Here is a 17,749-nt window from a genome sequence, read left to right as displayed (position 1 = left end):
CTGCACGGAGCAGAGTAAAAACGGGACTAAGACGAAACAAACGGCAACAGCCTTAGAACTGGCCATGAAGCTGTTTCCTAGGGTCAACCCTGAAGGACTTGGAAAAGATCCTCGGATATTATGATTGTCTCTACCTACAAACATCACGAACAGTGGCAAGAATGTGCCTGGGAAAGAACAGGCTCAGTCCGAAAATCAGAATCGTGAGAGCCACAGTATCTTCCGGCACCCTCTATGGAAGCAGAAATTGGACTCGGAAGAAGCAGAAGCATGGATGACTTTGAACTTTGGTGCTGGAGAAGATTTCTGATTATATGGTGGACAGCCAAGTAAAAGAATGGATCCTGGAACAAATCAGTCCTGAGTTCTGACAAGGCACAAATATTCAGGCTTAAATTGCCATAGTTTAGACCTGTTTTGCAAAGACCCAGCTCTTCGGAGAGGGCTCTGAGGCTAAGAAAGAGAAGAGGAGGGCCAGCAAACTGGGGGGGGGGGGTTGTGGATGATGAAAGCACCATAGGGAGATTGGAGGACCAGGGAGGGACAGTGGTCTTTGCAGAGGGGTCAATGTGGTCACTAAGAGCTGATGATGGCGCAGCAGAATCAAGCAATCCCCTCCCAGAACCTATGGCTCACTGCCATTGAGGCAGCAAAGAGATGCATTCACTGTGGGGAAGTCAAATACTCGTGTCTCGCTGGGCTGGGAAAGTCCGCAGTAGGTGGCCGGCTCAGTCCCTGGAGACGAAGCTTTTGGGTGCCCTGCAGGGCCAGAGTTGCAGAAATTTGGGGCTGGGCTTGGCTGGCTGCTCCCCACCCACCAGAGAGTTACTTCTGCTTTCTGCCGCCCCAGGAGAGCATTGAGTAGACTCTGCCAGCTGGCTGCAGTTCCTTTGACTCTGCTGCTCCAGGGCTGCCCTAGGCATGTTCTGATGGCTGGGGACATCACCTACGCTGACCTGAGGTTTGCAAGAAGCCCTCCGGAGAAAAACCAATGGGAAGGTAGGGGTCAGCCTGCTTAGGGTCCTTCTGGGCTCCCCTCTTCCCTCTCTTGCCTGACCCCCTTTGTCTTCCAGAGCCCAATGAGGGGGAACTCACCTATGAGAACCTCCAAGGACCCCGGGGCCCAGAGAAAGAGGTGGCAGTGTGTGGCTCCCTACAGAATACCCCAGAACTGCCCTGGTGGTCCACCTGCTGTCACCACTGGAGACTTGGTGAGTAGCTGTGCCCCCTCCCAATGCCCCAGGCTGGCTGAAGCCTCTCCTGCCAATGGCTGCACAGCTAGAAGGAGGCTGCAGCTGCCCAGCCAGTCTCTCTTTCCAAGGCAGAGCCACACGCTCGGTTCAGCTGAGAAAAAGGAGCTGGATGCTTAGACACCAGCAAGGACTAAAAGAGGCAAAACAGGAGAAAAAGCAGGGAAAAGGAGAGGGAGGGGGCAGAGGCAGAGGCAGAGAGACAATAAAGGGAAAGACAGACGGATAGATTCACACAAAAGGTGAAAGAAAGAATATTTAATTCAAGAATGCCCTGTCCTGGATTTTTTTTCCCCTGCCAAAGAAAGGATCACGATGCTGAGGAGAAACTTTGTTCAAGCATCATTGGGTCGGCTAGAAAGTGAGAAAGAAAAGGGGATCCTGGACAATAAAAAGGCAGAGATCTTTTCATATTTTGGGCTTGAGGGTGAGAAATCTGCTGATTCCTGGGGATATTTTGAGCAAGTGAGAGAAGTTGGTCAAAGGAAAGGGGAAAAGTCTTTAAAGCAAAGCTGCTGCGGATTCCACCATTAAAAGGAGGGGATACTGAGACACACACACCCCAAGCTGGCACACTTGATGGGGAGGGAATATCTCCGATTTCTCACCTCCTGCTTCCTAAGTAAACTTTTTTTTAGGGGAGCGTTTTGCATTGTTCTTCTTGAGAAAGGATGAAAAGGCTATTTTGGCAGCAGAAACATAACCGTGTGTGGGATGGGCGTTATTCTGTGGCTGGTCCAGTTTAGGTGTGCAAGTGGGGGGGCAAAGACAGCAGAGGCAAATGGGGAAAGAATTTGGAACAGGAAGGGGGGGGGAAAGAGAAGTAAGGAAAAAAGGGGGGGGTGGAGAAGAGTTTCCTGATTTATTATTTTTCTATCACATCCTATCATCTGGACGTTATTTCAGCTTTATTCAGCTGCGGGATAAGCGCAGCAATTGTTTTAGTAGCAGCAGAATAAAAGTGGAAAGTAGGACCCCAGGTGACCCCCTCCTCCATTCCACATCATGGAAGAAAGAATTTTGAGGATGCATCAAGAAGGAATCTGGATTTTTCTTTCAGTGACAAACCGGCCAAAGCTGGGAGCCCTGGTTATTTTCCTCTTCCTTCTGGCCACCAACATCGCGCTTGGCTTCCAGTGTGAGTAGCACCTGCACCCCAACAGTCTCCCAGGAATAAGGGGGCAGACCCCCCAATTCTTGGGAGGGGGGAGAGGAAGGGACTTCTGGAGGTGTCATGTCCCGCTCTGCACCCGAGGGAGGTAAAGTCCTCACCCAGGCCAAGACAAGCCACACTGTGGCTCAGCCTCCCCACTGTGGAATAGCAGGACTCCTGCTCTGGGTCCCCCCCCACCTCCTGCTCATCACCACAGAGGCCAGGGCACCACCAGGAGAGGCAGGGCTGCTGAGCTGGGGGCTGCCTCTCACCTCGCAGCCCAGAATCCTGGACCTTCATCCACAGCCACTTTGTTTCCAGACTTGCAGGCCACCAAGCAACTCCAGCAAGCATCTCACGACCACGCAACCAGGAACCACTTCATGGGAGAAAGAATCCACCTCCTGCAAGCCAGCCTGGAAGAGAGCCGGCAACTGCTGCGCCTGATCGAGGAGGAGCACAACTCCACCAAGAAGGAGCTCCGCTCCACCCTGGTGGCCCTTTGGCAGAGCCAGGTGGCTGAGAACCGGACCCAGCGGCAGCTGCGGCACCAGGAGCTCCTGCTGGATCAAGCCAACCACAGCTTGGCTCTCCTGCGGAGCCAGAGGGTGAGCCTGGAGGCCAACCTTAGCCAGGCCACCTCCTGCCAGCAGATTGGTACGTTCCGGGCTCCGTCTGGGCTCCCCTCTGCCTGCTTCTTTCAGTGGAACAGTCTGCATGGCTGGGGATAACTGCCGGGGGGGGGGGGGGGCTTCCCTGAGCAGGCAGCAGGGTCTGGGCTGGCAAATCCCACATTTGTGGGGGTGGGCTTGCTTCTCCACATTTGCTAACCTCCTGGGATGAGCTCTCCCCAAGTGTTGACTCTGGTGTCACTGAGCACCATCCCACCCACCCCCCAAATAAGTATCAGTTCCTCTGGCTGAGCCAGGTGACTTGAGCATGACCAGCTTCCTCTGAAGGTGTTGCAAATGCCTCTTCCTTCTTCTCATGGGGCTCCCCAGAGATGCTGGTTGCACCCCCACCCCCTCCACAATTTACCGGTTGTCAGGAGAATAAAAATGAGATCCAGACAGCTGTGAGGAAAGAAGAAATATTTATTCCTAAAAGCAAAACAGTTCGCCTCTAGGGGCAGGCTGCAGAGAAATGGGGTACAGTAGGAGATTTTTATATGGGGAGGGAGCTTGTCCAGGATGTCACCTGTATGTGTGTGTGTGTGTGTGTGTGTGTGTGGACAGGTTTATTTTTCTGAACATGCAGTTAGGGAGACCTAATTTAATTATCTCACTTTGTGTTTGCAGACCTTCTCCTTCGATATGTGGATTGGGTCTGAGTAAATTATTTTGGGGTTTGAGGAAGTTTGAGAAAGGGGTTTCCCCCTGTTTGCTCTTTGACTTGATTAAGTTAATTTCAGTTTGACCATCAATTATCTAGTGGAGAGAATGATTCTCAGACACACACACACACACACACACACACACACACACATGTGGATTCTGTTAATATTTTAAGGGGAAATGGAAACACTATAAAGAGTAAAATGCATTTTGATATAAAACTTCTCACAAGCTGCGAGTGGCGCTTCAGGAAACAGGGGCATGGACTGGGGGCGGGGGTGGGTCCTGGAGTGGCACCAACCCTTCCTGAGCCCCCTCCCCTTTTGGCCATCACTGACCTCGGGTGGGGCGTCTGTGCTGGCCTTGGCTGGGCTGGACGGACCTGAGGAAGTTCCCGCAGATGCTGCTCACCCATTCCCGACATGTCCTACTCCGAGCCTTCTCTCTAGGACAGTGGTGGCAAACCTGTGGCATGCGTGCCAGGGCTGGCACTCAGAGCCATCTCTGTGGGCACATGCACCATCCCCCCAGCTCCACTTTCCCCTGTGGCCCCCTCCTCCTCACCAGCAGCCCCCCTGGAGGAGAGTTGCCCCTGAGCACGGTCCTCGCAGAGCAGCACAGCCAAAGGCATGGCAGCCAGGCAGCAGGGGACAAGACTGTGCCCTCACCCCCTGTCACATGCAGATGATGCTGCAGGGCATGGGCAGAGGGTGTGGCCGCCATGGTGCTGCCGGGCTGCCTGGGCGATCTGCTGCGGTGGGCCGTGGAGGCGGAGGCTGCACAGTGGGGGTCGGTGGGGAGGTGGGGTGCAGAGCGGGGGTGGGCGGGGAGATAGGGGTGGTTTGGGGGCACTTGGTCTCTAAAAGTTTCACCATCACTGCTCTAGGATGCTGCCCCCCCGGATGGATCCTCTTCCGCTGGAAGTGCCTCAGGGTGTCAAGTGAGCAGAAGACCTGGAAGGAAAGCAGTGGGCACTGTGAGTGGAGGTCCACACGGCTGCTGGTCCTCCCAGCGCCCTGGACGGCAGGAGAGCTCTGGGAGGTCATTGGCCAGCGGTTCTCTGAGGTGAGAAAGGGGGTGCAAGGCACCTCTTGGGAGGGTGGATGTGTTCTCTCCATAAAATTTCCCTCCCCCCACACACATACCCAGCCTCAGCGGAGTAGCACCGATCTATGCTTAGAATGCATGAGCAGAAATTTGCCTCTTCAAACCCTGCAGAATCCCTGGGACGCGGAGTCATTTTGGGTTGGTCTTTGGAAGGACAGGGAAACGAGCTGGATGTGGAAGTGGGTGGATGGCTCCCACTACAAAGGGTGAGTGTGGCTGACAGGCCTTTGCTGGGCTTCCATCCATCGGCGCCTGTGGAGGCTGGGGGGAATGGCAGAGGAGGCTGTCCTGGAGAAGCTGGTGGCCACTCTGCTGGCCACTGGAGACACTGGTGCTTCCTCAGGGTCTGTTCTTTGGCTGGAAGTAAAAGAGGGGGGGCATCTTCTCCCTAGATGTAGAAGCAGCTCCTCATCAGCTGAGGGGAGTAGGATGGTACCCAGGAGGGGGTTTCAGGCTCCTGCACACCACCCTTTGGAGGGCTTTGAAGGAGGGAGGCCACTTTGAGGTGAGCGCCAGCCTGAGGAAGCAAAGCCTGTCCAGCTGCCAGCCTTATAGAATAAAAAGAGTTGAAAGATACCTTGGAGGTCTTCTAGTCCAGCCCCCTGCTCAAGCAGGAGACCCTATAACCTTCCCAGACTAGCGACTGTCCTGTCTCTTCTTAAAAACCTCCAGTGACGGAACACCCACAACTTCTGGAAGCAATTTCTGTTCCATTGATTAATTGTTCTCACTTTCAGGAAATTCATTCTTGGTTTTAGGTTGCTTTTCTCCTTGATTAGTTTCCACTTGTAACTTTTTGTCCTGCCCTCTGGTGCTTTGGAGAACTGGCTAACCCCTTCCTGTCTGTGGAAGCCCCTCAGATATTGGAAGAAGATGTCAGTCCTTCACTAGACTAGCCTTACTCAGTTCCTACACCTGTTCATCACCTGGATGTCTTATTTTTATTCTTCAGTGATGTAGTAGACTGGGCTTTTATTATGTCACTTTTCAAAGTTTCCCAAGCGTCCTGGGTTGTTTTCCCCTTAAGGATTCTCATCCATGAATCCTTCCCAAGCCCTCTATAAGTTTGTTGAAATCAGCTCCCTTAAAACCCGACTCTAGTTTGACTTTGTCTATTCCTTGTGCTTGCATAACCTTGAATTCCTATATTGCATGCTCACTGTCCCTTAAATTTCCTGTAACTTTGGCACCTTCTATCATTTCATCTCTGTTAGCGAGAATTAAGTCTGTTTGACCCTCTAGTTCCCTTCTCTACCGTTTAGGAGACAAAGTTGTTTGCCGGGTTCATCAGAAACCTGTTCAATCTTCCACTTGAATGGAGAGCTCATCTCCCAGTTGATGGCAGGGTAGCTCAAGTCCCCCCTTACAATCATGGTGTGTGCTTCCTACACACCTTAGCTAACCAATTAGCCCTTGGAGGAAGAGTCCTTCGAGGGGATTGGGGTTGGACGTGGTCAAGATGTCTTTGCCTGTTGCCTCTTCAAGGGTTCAAGTTCAGGTGAGAGCTGGAATCCCCAGAGCAGGTGACCAGCAAAGACTCACCTGGTTGCCATGTCTCTTTCCAAGTGTTGCTCTAAGGACCTTCCCTGGTTAACCAGGGCAGAGACTCTCCCTGGCATAGAGAAGCATCATGTTCTGTTCCAGCCTACGACCAGCCCTGTTTGAATGTCAGGGACAACCCCTTTTTATAGTCAACAGGCTGGAAAAAAACCCAACCAAATTTATTTACAGAGTTCAAACAAAAGTTAAACAAAAAGTTCAAACAAGAGTTAAACCAAACGTTCAAACAAGAGTTAAACAAGAATAACAGACCAGGACTCTAGCAGAAGATCTTCAAATGGTTGCCTTCAGCAACCAGCACCTCCCACACCTTACCCTTTTATCAGCAGTCCCAAGGCGTGGCTTCTCATTGCCTTCTCCCAAGTTGCCTCATTGCCTTCCTCTGTTCTGCTCTGCTAGATTGCCTCCTGCTCCTAGCATCCCTGAACAGAACCAGCTGTGGATCGTCTTCTTCCAATCCATCGTACTCACACGGCTGAGCCTCATGAGGAACATGACTGGAGGGGCCAGGCTGAGAGTCCTGCAGTGCATCAGAACCTTCCTCTGACATCAAAGGATCTCCAAACCCTCCTCCTCTTTAGAATCATCAGACTCAGCTGCCAGAACCACAGGCTGACGCTGAATCACAACACATCAGCTCTGCAGGGAGACTTTTGGGCCCTGATGCCCCCACCCACCCAGCCCAGTTTTGCATTTCCTAGCCCAGGGCTCTTGCCTAGGCTGCTTTGCACAACTTACTGGGGAGGGGGGGAGGAGCATTTTATCTGGATCTCCCTGGAGAGATCAGATTTAACCTGTTTTATGCACGCGGTGGCTCAGTGGGTTAGGACGCTGAGCTTGTCGATCAGAAGGTCGGCAGTTTGGCGGGTCGAATCCCGAGTGCCGCGTAACAGAGTGAGCGCCTGTTACTCGTCCCAGCTTCTGCCCACCTAGCAGTTCGAAAGCATGTAAAAATGCAAGTAGAAAAATAGGGACCACTCCGGTGGGAAGGTAACAGCGTTCCGTGCGCCTTTGGCGTCTAGTCATGCCGGCCACATGACCACGGAGATGTCCTCGGACAAGCGCTGGCTCTTCGGCTTTGAAACGGAGATGAGCACCGGCCCCTAGAGTCGGAAACGACTAGCACGCATGTGCGGGGGAACCTTTACCTTTACCTTATGCACTGAAACATATGCCAACTGCTGTACTGCTCTTTCTTGGAACCTCATTTGTCCTTTCTTACCTTTTGTTTCTCTTGCAATAAGGCTTTCAACAGCTGTCAGTGCCCCAATTCTCTCTGGGACCGATGGAATACCTGTTTGCTTTTTTCTTATTTAATTTGTTTACTGTGGTTTTATATTGCTCTACTGCCAGGGCTCAGTGGTTAAAAACGCTGAGCTTGTCAGCTAGAAAGCTGACAGCCCAGGTTCAAGATCTGAGTGCCGCGTGATGGGGTCAGTGCCCATTACCTGCCCCAGGTCCTGCCCACTTAGCAGTTTGAAAAATAGGTGCTGCCCACTTAGCAGTAGATAAATAGGTGCTACTTCGGTGGGAATGGAACAGCGTTCCATGGGCCACGGAGTATAGCCATGCTGGCCAATGACCCATGGAAGCATCTTTGGACAACGCTGTCTCTCTCAGCTAAGAAACAGAGTTGAGCAGCAGCCCTTGGAGTTAGACATGACTGGACAGGGGAAACTTTTACCTTTATTTCCCAGGTGAGAGAGCCAGTGTGTTGCACTGGTTCAAGGCCTCAGACTGGGAGAATGTAAGTCCCAGTCTTGCTTCAGGTGACCCGGGGCTGGTACTGGGGAGGGGGGAGGGCAGAGCAGGGCCCCTCTGAAACTGCAACAGAGGAAGGTGTCAAGAGTGGCTCAAAGGCACCACAACAGGGGTTCAGTGAAAAGCTCGTCATCATATTTTGAGGGAAACAATGCCCATAGAGGGGGTTGCCGTTGCACGCCTTTTAACACAAGTCCCACGTTTGCGTGGCACGAGGATCCCCACTCTTGTCTTTGCGATTGCTCAGCAGCATCAAACTCTCTTGCCCTGTTTCTGATGTCATTTATCTGCTGGTGGTTTAGTCCACTTTGGAAATTCAGCAGCAGCAGGGTTTGTGTTTCACAAGAAAGAAAGCAATCTGTGCAGATGTTGACTTTGGAGTTTCTTCAATAGTGTCTTTTGAACATTCCAGTGAAACTCTGCTTGGTAGAGACTATGACTACTATGCATTCATGCGCAATGGACAACTGTCACGAAAGGGATCTTCATGGAAGTTCAGATTCATCTGCGAGACAGCAGCCAGTCCTGAAAAGCCCCCGCCGAGCGATGGGTACGCAACCCCCTTAAGAAAACCAACAGGCACATTCTAGGGAGCGACTGAATGTTCCATGCAGAAATCAGGCAGCCCTTGTGGTGGTGGTGGAGGGTTGTTGACCAAAGCCTGCAGGAGACACCCCTGCCCCCCCACCACAAGCATGATGGATGTTCTGGTACAGGAGTCCCATGGAGAAAAGGTGGGCTGGTGGCATGCAGTCTGATGGGTTTGGGGTCTGATGGGTTTGGGGTTTTAATTACTGTTTTTAATTAATTTATTGTATTCGGCCACAATTGTTTAATTTGTTTTTCATTTTTGTATTTTGTATTTTTGGTATTTATTGCCCTGTACACCGCCCTGAGTCCTTCGGGAGAAGGGCGGTATACAAATTAAATTAAATAAATAAAAATAAATAAATAGAAATGTGAGGTGGAAGAGTTGGGGGAACCAGAATGGGGAGAGGGGAGGAAGGCATAGGGGGAGTAGGGGGGCAGCTGACACACAGCCATGATGTGGGGGCAGGGAGAGGACAGAAAGAGAGGCACCAGCCTCCCCTGACTTAAGACTCCTTTGCATTTGTCTTGGCCCAAAGAGAGGTCAGCCGATCCCCTAAATCTGGGGCTCATTTGGGCCGGATCGTGACCTGCCTGAACCAGATCAGTCTAGAATGGGACGGCTCCCTGCAAAGGACAAAATGGGTGATGTTTTGTGCACACTCCTAACCCTCATCAGGGATCTGGGAATTCTGATTTTAAGCTAACTAAGATTGAGCATGCCAAACTTGGTTAGTTTTAACTTTAGTTGGTTTCTCATGGTTTAATGTGCGTTGTGGGCTCAGCCCCTTCGGTCAGTTTTTAACTCAGGGTACCTTGTGAACTCAGAACATGGGTTAATTTCATAGCCAGGATAATAAGCACATTACAGAAGGTGACATAAGGACTCTGGTTCATTTCCCGCCCCCGCCCCCCTCCATTAGGCGGCTGCAGAGGAAAATCCACCTGGGAACCTCCTGGCAGATGGTCATCCACCCTCTGGTCAGAGTCCCTCTGGAAGGAGAGTCTCTCTCCCTCTCCTGAGCTCCGTCTGGCCCAACAGGACCAATTTCTACCCTTAGAAATTCTTCCTGATGTTCAGCCAAAATCTGCTCCCTTGAAACTGAAGCCCAAAATTTCTGTTCCTAGCTTCAGTCTCTGCTCCTTCAGGCCTTCTCAGGCTTCTCTCTCCAGACTCAGCCACTCTATGTGTCCCCCCAATCTCTACTGCTTTTGTTATCTCTCCCCACCCCCCACCCCCCCAATTTGCCCAAATCCTTCCTAAAACGGGGCTGCAGCATTCTGGAGCGGTTTGCCCAATGCAGAACAGAGAAGAGCAAAGACGTCTTTTGACTCTGATATTCTGCTTCTCTCAATCCAGCCTGAAACTGTCCTTGCCCTTCTTGCTGCTGCATCACACCACCGGCTCATGCTCAGCCTGTGATCCACTGAGACCCCAGACCCTTTTCATATACAGCATGTCCTATTCAGTCCAGCTGCTCAGAGTGGTCTCCCTCACATCGTTTCCCTCCCACTGACAACATTTCTGCTTTCTTCCTTCAAGGTTGTGGAGTGACTTTTGAGAGGCTCTGGACCACAAACGGCCAGATGTGGGAGAACAAACTGAAATTGAGTTTGCACTATTCGAAGCTGTGGCTGATCCCGGCTGCCAGCTCCAGAGCTCGGATGAAGCCCTCTTTCAAAGAGGTAGATGCCTCCACTAAGGGAGTGGGTCACAGCCAGGATCTTCCTCTTCCAGAACTGACCATGGCAGAGTGGATGGCAGAGGCATCCACGGGGCTGTCAACCATGTCAAAATGGTGGGCATCACTTTGACCGGGGGGGGGAGTCAAAGTCCCACCCCTTGTTATTTGCTTGGGAGCATGCAACATGCCTTGCAGTTCTGCTCATGCTCACTATTTTGACATGGTTCATGGCCCTTGTAGGTAGCTCCTCGGCTTTACCCAGAGGAGAGAAATGCCTGGCTCCAAAGATAAATGCAGCGGTAACCTCGAAGTTGGATTACTGCAAAATGCCTCGTGTGGATCTGCCCTTGAAGATGCTTGTGTCTGCTTTCTCCTGGGGCTGCTGCTGTCTTGGTCAGAGATACGAGGGCTGGCAGGCCTCCACAGGCCATTCCTGTAAGCTTCCAGCCCCGCGAATCCAATAAATCGGTCCAACAAGGAGGGAAGTGTGTTCGGAGGCCTTCATGCTTGCCGGGACCTTCTGGGGTGACCTGGAATGCCTGAGCAGCTTCTCCTTCAGGATGGAAGGAGGCAAAGCTCAGAGCACCTAAGAGGTTCTTGTTCAAAGTCCTGGTGCCAAACCTGATTCTGTTAAGTCTTTTGAGCAGAGTTTGCCCCATTGGTCAAGAAAGCACAGTACAGTCAGACCAAGACAGGAACTGGAAGCTGATCTCTAGTTTGTCCCCTCCCTGTTTTCACCATCAACCGCCCCATCACAGGCCCTGTAACTTCACCCACAAGACCAGAAGATCCTTCTGACGCTCTTCGGTGATCTCGGCCCCCATCTGTAGCAAAGCCCCTCCAGGTTCTAAATAGGGCAAATGGCCTTCATAGCCTCTCTGTCCTTCCTGGCCCCTGGCAATTGCCTCTGATTTGCTGGCGCGTCCTCCTGCTGGCTGGGAATTATAGATACTGGAATCCAATGCCTCTAGGAGGGAGATCTAGGAGCACCGCTGTTTTGCCAAATGGCCGTCAAGCTGGTAGTGGGGCTCTTGGCCATGAGCCTCTCTGGTCTGGAAGAAGTGAAGAGTGGAGTGAGACGGGGCAGTGACCCAGACAGAAGGCACCTTGTGTGAACTCCTCAAGGAATGCAGGTCAGCAGGGCCCAGGGCCAACTCCCAGGACAGAGGCAGAGCTGGACCGGACCTGGGTCTGCCAGATGCTCCAGGATCCAGCATCAAAGGCCAAGGCCCAGGCTTTCTGGGAGGAAGTGTGAGGCCACAAGTGAGAAGGGTATATACATAGGAACAAAGATGCTCTTTGTGTCTATAGCTTCCTTGACTGTTTACCGTTAGCCGAAAATCTCTTCCCCAATCAGTCTCTCTGTCAGCTCTGTCCCAGCTTGGGCCCTCAGGAAAGAAAGACCCTCGACTCCATTTGCAGTGAAGATCCCCTGCTCCATTTTTACTAAAGGCCAGCAGTTACAGCCAAGCAAAGCCAGATCTGAGGATTTTCCATGTAACCCCAGTAGTTTTCCCTTCTCCCAAGCCCTCCCCCCTTGGTCATCTTGGTGGTGTCCAATAAGGTTCAAATTAGGTCTTTTGATAACAGTTCCTCATTTTGGCACCTGTTTGGATGGGCCTTCCACATTCCATTCCCAGGCTTGGTGTAATGTATTGGACCTAGCTTAACTGAGTTGTACCACATGGGTTTGGTTGCTGTGAGATTGCTTAGGCAGGGAGCTAGGTAACGGTCGTCAGCTCCTCAGTCAGTCATTCTCGAGGACCACCATTGGTTGGCTCTAGGGCGGCAATAGGTTGCTTTAAATCTATTGGCCGCCACCTAGTGGCCAGAGTATAAATAGCTGCGTTGCAGCCCTGGTTCTCAGTTCAGTTCCTGCATTCCAATAAAGCATGTTCCTGCCTGAACTCTCTTGCCTTGTCTCTTGCTTCAAGAAAAGAACCCAGTACACAAGACTCGGGTCCTTGGATCGTTCAGTTGTTCCTCAAACGCATCTCTGGTTCCTGTCATTCTCTCCCCCCCCCCTCCTATCCTCCCATTCCCTCTCTTCACTTTTTATGGCAGGCTGCCATCAAAGTGAAGTGAAGAAGGGCTGAAGTACTTTGAAGGCAGATCTGACATTCTCCTGGTCAGATCCAGAGATGGACACACACACCCCCAACAGCATATCCTCTTGATGCCCTCTGCCCCACCCCTACCCACCCCATACAACCTCCCTTCCTGGGTCTCCTGCTCAGAATACACATCTTAGAATACACACAAAGGCCTGGAGGCTAAAACATATGAAGAACGGATGCAGGATTTGGGTTTGGCTAGTCTAAAGAAAAGAAGAAATAGGGGTGACACGATAGCAGTATTCTAGTATTTGAGGGTCTGCTGCAAAGAAGAGGGAGTCACGTTATTCTCTCCAAGGAACCAGAGGGAAGGACGAGAAACAATGGATGGAAACTAATCAAGGAGAGAAGCAACCTGGAATTAAGGAGAAACTTCCTAAGAGTGAGGACAATTAACCAGTGGAACAGAAGTTGCCTTCAGAAATTGTGGGCACTCCATCACCGGAGGTTTTCTAAGAAGAGACTTACCTGAAATGGTACAGGTTCTCCTGCTTGGTCAGGGAGCTGGACTAGAAGACTTCCAAGGTCCCTTCCAGCTCTACTCTATTCTATTTTTTCCTATTCTATTTTCCTTACCTACCTCTCACAGGTCAGGCCAGCAAAGAGCCTCTGCGCTGAAGTCCGCTGTCTGAGCAGCCGGGCTTTCTGCAGGAAACGGAGGGGTTTCCAGCCTCAGCTCTGAAAGCTGATGGGAGGCAGAAACACCTGTGCAGATTAGGTGGGGAACCGCACCAGGGCAAGCCAGGCAGGGCGCAGGGGCCCATGTCAGAGAAGGGGAAACGGAATCACCTTTATGCAACTCTTGCTGGGCCTGACAGCAGAGGAGACTGGTGGGATTCCTCAGAAGAAAGAGAAGCGGGTGGGAATAATCACGGCCTTAGTGATTCTTTCCCACTGCCCCAAAGCCATCTATAACAAATAAGGGCAAGAAATTGTGTTGTAATCAAATACATACATTTTAACAAAGATTGTTGCTAATCTTCACTAAACAATCAACTGGTAAATAGTAAAAGCTATTACCTGGGCAAGAGTAAACAAAAGTCGAAGAAACAATTGGTCCACTAATGGGAAAAGAGGACAAAGAAGCAACAGGCAGTAGAGAGTAAGCAGGACTGCTAAACTCATACTTTGCATGTCTCCACACAAAAAGAAAACAATACTTAACCGAAACAGAACTGTAAATGACAGGTTAAAAATCCAAGTTAAAAGATGCAAAAATAATCTGTCAGCTCTAGACAGATTCAGATCACTGGATCCTGACAGACCACATTCCAGAGTTCTGAAGCAGCTGGCAGATGTAATCTCAGAACCATTAAAACATAATAGTTCAAAGTTCTTGGAACACCAAGGAACTACCTGAGGACAGGAAAAGAGCTGATGTTGTCCCCATCTTCAAAAAAAAAAAGTGGGGGGGAAGAGAGCCAGGAAATTACAGCCCAATCATCCTGGCATACCTGGGGAGATCTTGGGAAAAATAATCAGGCAACAGATCTGCAAACACCTACAAGAAAATAAGGTTGCTCATCCTTGTCATTGGTTATGGGCCCAGGACATATTGAGAGTTAGTGTACACAGTACCATATTCAGATAGCTGGGTTTGTGTTATCTGTTCAACTGAAAATGGCACATGAACAGTCAAACAGTATCTCCATGATTACCTGGTTAGACGGAACAAACTATGTTTCCTGCTCTACGAAATGTTGCTTACTTCTGCGAAAGGAAGGGCTATGGGCTGTAGTTCATGATCCGCCGGATGTGACTGCTTGGGATCCAGCAAATGACGAAGACGCAAAGAAGGTAGCACAATTTACCCGGGATAACAAAAGAGCTCTTTGCATAATTGGACTAACACTGAATGACCAGCAGCTTGTCCATATTCGTGGTGAGGAGTCTACTGCTAGGTGTTGGGACACTTTAAGACGTACTGTATCTATGTTCGTGATAGTGTGGGTGCACATATACACCTTACACGTAGATTGTTTAGAGCTCGTCTTCTGAAAGGTGGAGATATGTTAGCTGATTTAACCTTAATGAAGAAAACTCTGCAAGAGCTACATGAAAAGGAGCTGATTTTTTTGGAACTGCATCAGGGACTGTTACCCATAAGGCACGTTTAGTTGCTCAAGGATTTGCTCAGTCAGACAAGGACTATGATGAAGTGTTTGCACCTAGTCTGAGGGCTATTACGTTGAGAGCAGCATTAGTTTGGGCAGCTAAGAATCGGTACAAAATAAACCATGTAGATGTAGAAACAGCATATCTGCATGCGCCTTTACAACACACTATCTATATAACAAAACCACTAGGTGTAAAAACAGACCGGAAAACTGATTGTTGGAAACTAAAGAAGTGTCTTTATGGCTTGAAACAATCAGGATATGAATGGAACAAGTGTATTGTAAACGAGTTAGCTGCAATGGGCTTTGTTGCCAGCATCACAGATCCATGTTTGTTTAAGAAGGAAGATAATGATGTAATTTCTTTGTTGTTGCTATTTACTGACGACATAGCAATTATTACTAAGACTGAACAGGATGCAACTAACATCGTTTCTCAACTGCAAAAGAAGTTCAGGATTAGAAATCTAGGTCAAATCAATCACTATTCAGGTCTGGATATTGTGAAGACCGATAAAGGTTACAAGATATTGCAAGCTGGAAAGATAAGCCAACTGCTGAAGCGATACAACATGGAACTCTATAAGCCTGCAAAGACTCCAATGGCACAGGATTTTAAACATGCTAATATAAAAAAATCCTGCATTTGACAAAACAGTGTATCAGTCTTTGATTGGTAGTCTTTCATATCTAGGTAATTGGTCTAGGCCAGATATTTCGTATAGCGTTAACCAATTAGCTAGATATAATGCCGAACCTACTGTTAGGCACTGGCAGGCAGCGAAGCGGGTATTAAGATATCTAAAACAAACAATACATTACTCGTTATATTTAGAACCTAATTGTGATCTGGTTTTAACTGCTTATGCGGATACGAGTTTTGCTACTGATGTAACTACTCGGAAATCTACATCAGGTTTGGTGATAATGTTAGGTAATTCGCTAATAGGATGGAAATCCATTAGGCAAAAACATATCAGTCTGTCCACAATGGAAGCTGAATTTTCCTGTTTGTCTGTTTTGTGTACCGAACTACTATGTTATAAACAAGTATTAATGGATATGGGACTAACTGTAGAAAATCCATTTCTCATTTATATTTATATTTATATTTATTAAATTTTTATACCGCCCTTCTCCCGAAGGACTCAGGGCGGTGTACAGGGCAATAAGTATTAAAAGACAAAATACAAAAATTAAAAAACAATTAAATGTTATGCCCGATATATACAATAATTAAAAACCATGTTTAAACCCCAACCCCAAACCCATCAAACCAGGCCAGATTGCTCAAATAAATAAGTTTTTAGATCCCGCCGGAAGGAGCGAAGGTCGGGGGCCATCCGGAGCTCAACCGGCAAGCAGTTCCACAGGTCTGGCGCGCCCACAGAGATCGCTCTCCCCCTGGGGGCAACCAGTCGACATTCTTTGATCGGAGGCACCCTGAGGAGGCCCTCTCTGTGGGAGCGCACTGGACGGAGGGAGGTTGACGCCGGCCGCAGGTGTTGCCGTAGGTAATCCAGACCCATGCCATGTAGGGCTTTGTAAGTCATTACCAACACCTTGAATCTCACCCGCAATCAATCTGCAATTAAGATGGCAACGAACGCAGCCATCAGAACATGGTCTAAGCATACTGACCTACGATACTTAAACGTCAGACAGTGTATAAAAGATAAACTAATACGGTTGGAATACTGTGCAACCGACGATAACATTGCAGATCATTTTATTAAAGCCCAGGGTGCAGTTAAGCACAAAGCTTGTTGTGAAAATTATGGCCTAAGGTTTTAAAAACCAATATATTGTCCTACCCAAAGGGGAGAATGTTAGGTATATGTCTGTGGCCTAACTGGTTGGGTTGGCAATATATATGAACTACGATTGTATCATTGTTATAGAACTGTAATGTATCACTTTAACTATGTTATGTATTGCATCATACCTTCTAATGATTGGCCAGCGCTGTTTCCTACGGCCATAAGAGGGAGCTAGAGACATAGCTTCTCTCTCTCTGTTACGTTCACTCTCCCTTGCTGCTACTTGCTGTTTATCATGGTTTGTGGGTTTGCTACTGTTTTGCTAAACCTGTAGAACTGTGTTTGACTTACAGACTGGTAAGAAGACTCTGTATCGGATAATCCTTGGAATGTTGTTATCTGCTATCATTTCATTACTCGTGTATGACCTGGACTGTTTTTTCCTGGACTGTGCTATTGTCTTATCCCACAAGTAAAATTTTGTACACACCTCAGTGTATCTGTGTGGTTGCTGTGTAAACTTAACTACTCTCAGTATTCTCTTTTTCTGTGCAAGCTCTCTTTCGCTCAAGAGTTGCTCTGCTTATCCTTGTCAGCTCCAATTCTTGAGAAAGGTATAGTTTTATTAGAAGACAAATGTATTGCAGTCATGCATAGCCGGAACTGAGATTCGTGGGCCAAAATACTTCCCTCCCCCATCTGCCTCTTGCTGCATGCCCCATTTTGACCAAAGCAGTTTGTGAAAGATGTTTTCATAACAATCAGTCTGAGCACAAGTTGTTATGTGTCTCCCTCCTTCTTCCAGTTGTGTGACCTTGAAGCATTTGCCAAGGCAGCAGGGTTTCTACTTTTTTCCCCCCTAAGCACCCCCTCCCTTCATTCCCTCTCCCCACAGTTCATGGCCAAATGTCACCACAAAACAGCGAAGCACTAGCAAACTTAAGGTGGCAGCTGACAATCATTTAAATGTGAGCCAGCCGTGTGCTGCAGCTGCCAAAAAAGCTAATGCAATCCTAGGTTGCATTAACAGAGGGATGGAATTAAGATCACATTCTGCTACCTCTTTACTAAGACTTAGTAAGACCACACCTGGGATACTGCATCCAGTTTTGGATGCCATGATATAAAAAAAGAGGTTGAGACATCTGGAAAGATGCAGAGAAGAGCAAAGATGATTAGGGGGCTGGAGGCTAAAACATGAAGAATGGTTACAGGAATTGGCTGAGTCTTCTCTAATGAAGTCTACTGAGTCTACTCTAATTGAGGCCTTTGAACTATGGTGCTGGAGAAGATTCCTGCAAGTCCCTCGGACTGAAAGGC

General features: G+C 49.1%; 1 protein-coding gene across 2 annotated transcripts; it reads left to right on the top strand.

Moving 5' to 3' along the window:
• The first annotated feature begins 867 nt into the window (after positions 1 to 867).
• LOC308660926 (B-cell differentiation antigen CD72-like) lies at positions 868 to 12,345 on the top strand. 2 transcript variants are annotated; one of them, XM_081315563.1, is made up of 8 exons: positions 868 to 999; positions 1,074 to 1,211; positions 2,311 to 2,388; positions 2,725 to 3,060; positions 4,624 to 4,802; positions 4,956 to 5,050; positions 8,578 to 8,715; positions 10,297 to 12,345. In XM_081315563.1, exons 1-8 carry the CDS (start codon positions 930 to 932, stop codon positions 10,313 to 10,315), a joined length of 1,053 nt encoding a protein of 350 aa, XP_081171689.1. In that variant the 5' UTR covers positions 868 to 929; the 3' UTR covers positions 10,316 to 12,345. The 2 variants fall into 2 exon arrangements, with proteins under 2 accessions (XP_081171689.1, XP_081171690.1); XM_081315564.1 differs by lacking the exons at positions 4,956 to 5,050; positions 10,297 to 12,345 and having other exon boundaries at positions 8,578 to 8,703.
• The last annotated feature ends 5,404 nt before the right edge of the window (positions 12,346 to 17,749 follow it).

Source organism: Vipera berus (assembly GCF_964194415.1).
Source record: "Vipera berus genome assembly, chromosome: 2".
Lineage (NCBI taxonomy): Eukaryota > Metazoa > Chordata > Lepidosauria > Squamata > Viperidae > Vipera > Vipera berus.
Note: the sequence above shows the minus strand (reverse complement) of the source record. Positions and strands in the feature narration are given on the sequence as shown.

Coding starts and splice junctions, on each gene's coding strand:
- LOC308660926 (XM_081315563.1), top strand. CDS start 930: ATGGCTGGGGACATCACCTACGCTGACCTGAGGTTTGCAAGAAGCCCT. Junction 2,389..2,724: donor CATCGCGCTTGGCTTCCAGT/GTGAGTAGCACC, acceptor CTTTGTTTCCAG/ACTTGCAGGCCACCAAGCAA. Junction 3,061..4,623: donor CACCTCCTGCCAGCAGATTG/GTACGTTCCGGG, acceptor TCACTGCTCTAG/GATGCTGCCCCCCCGGATGG.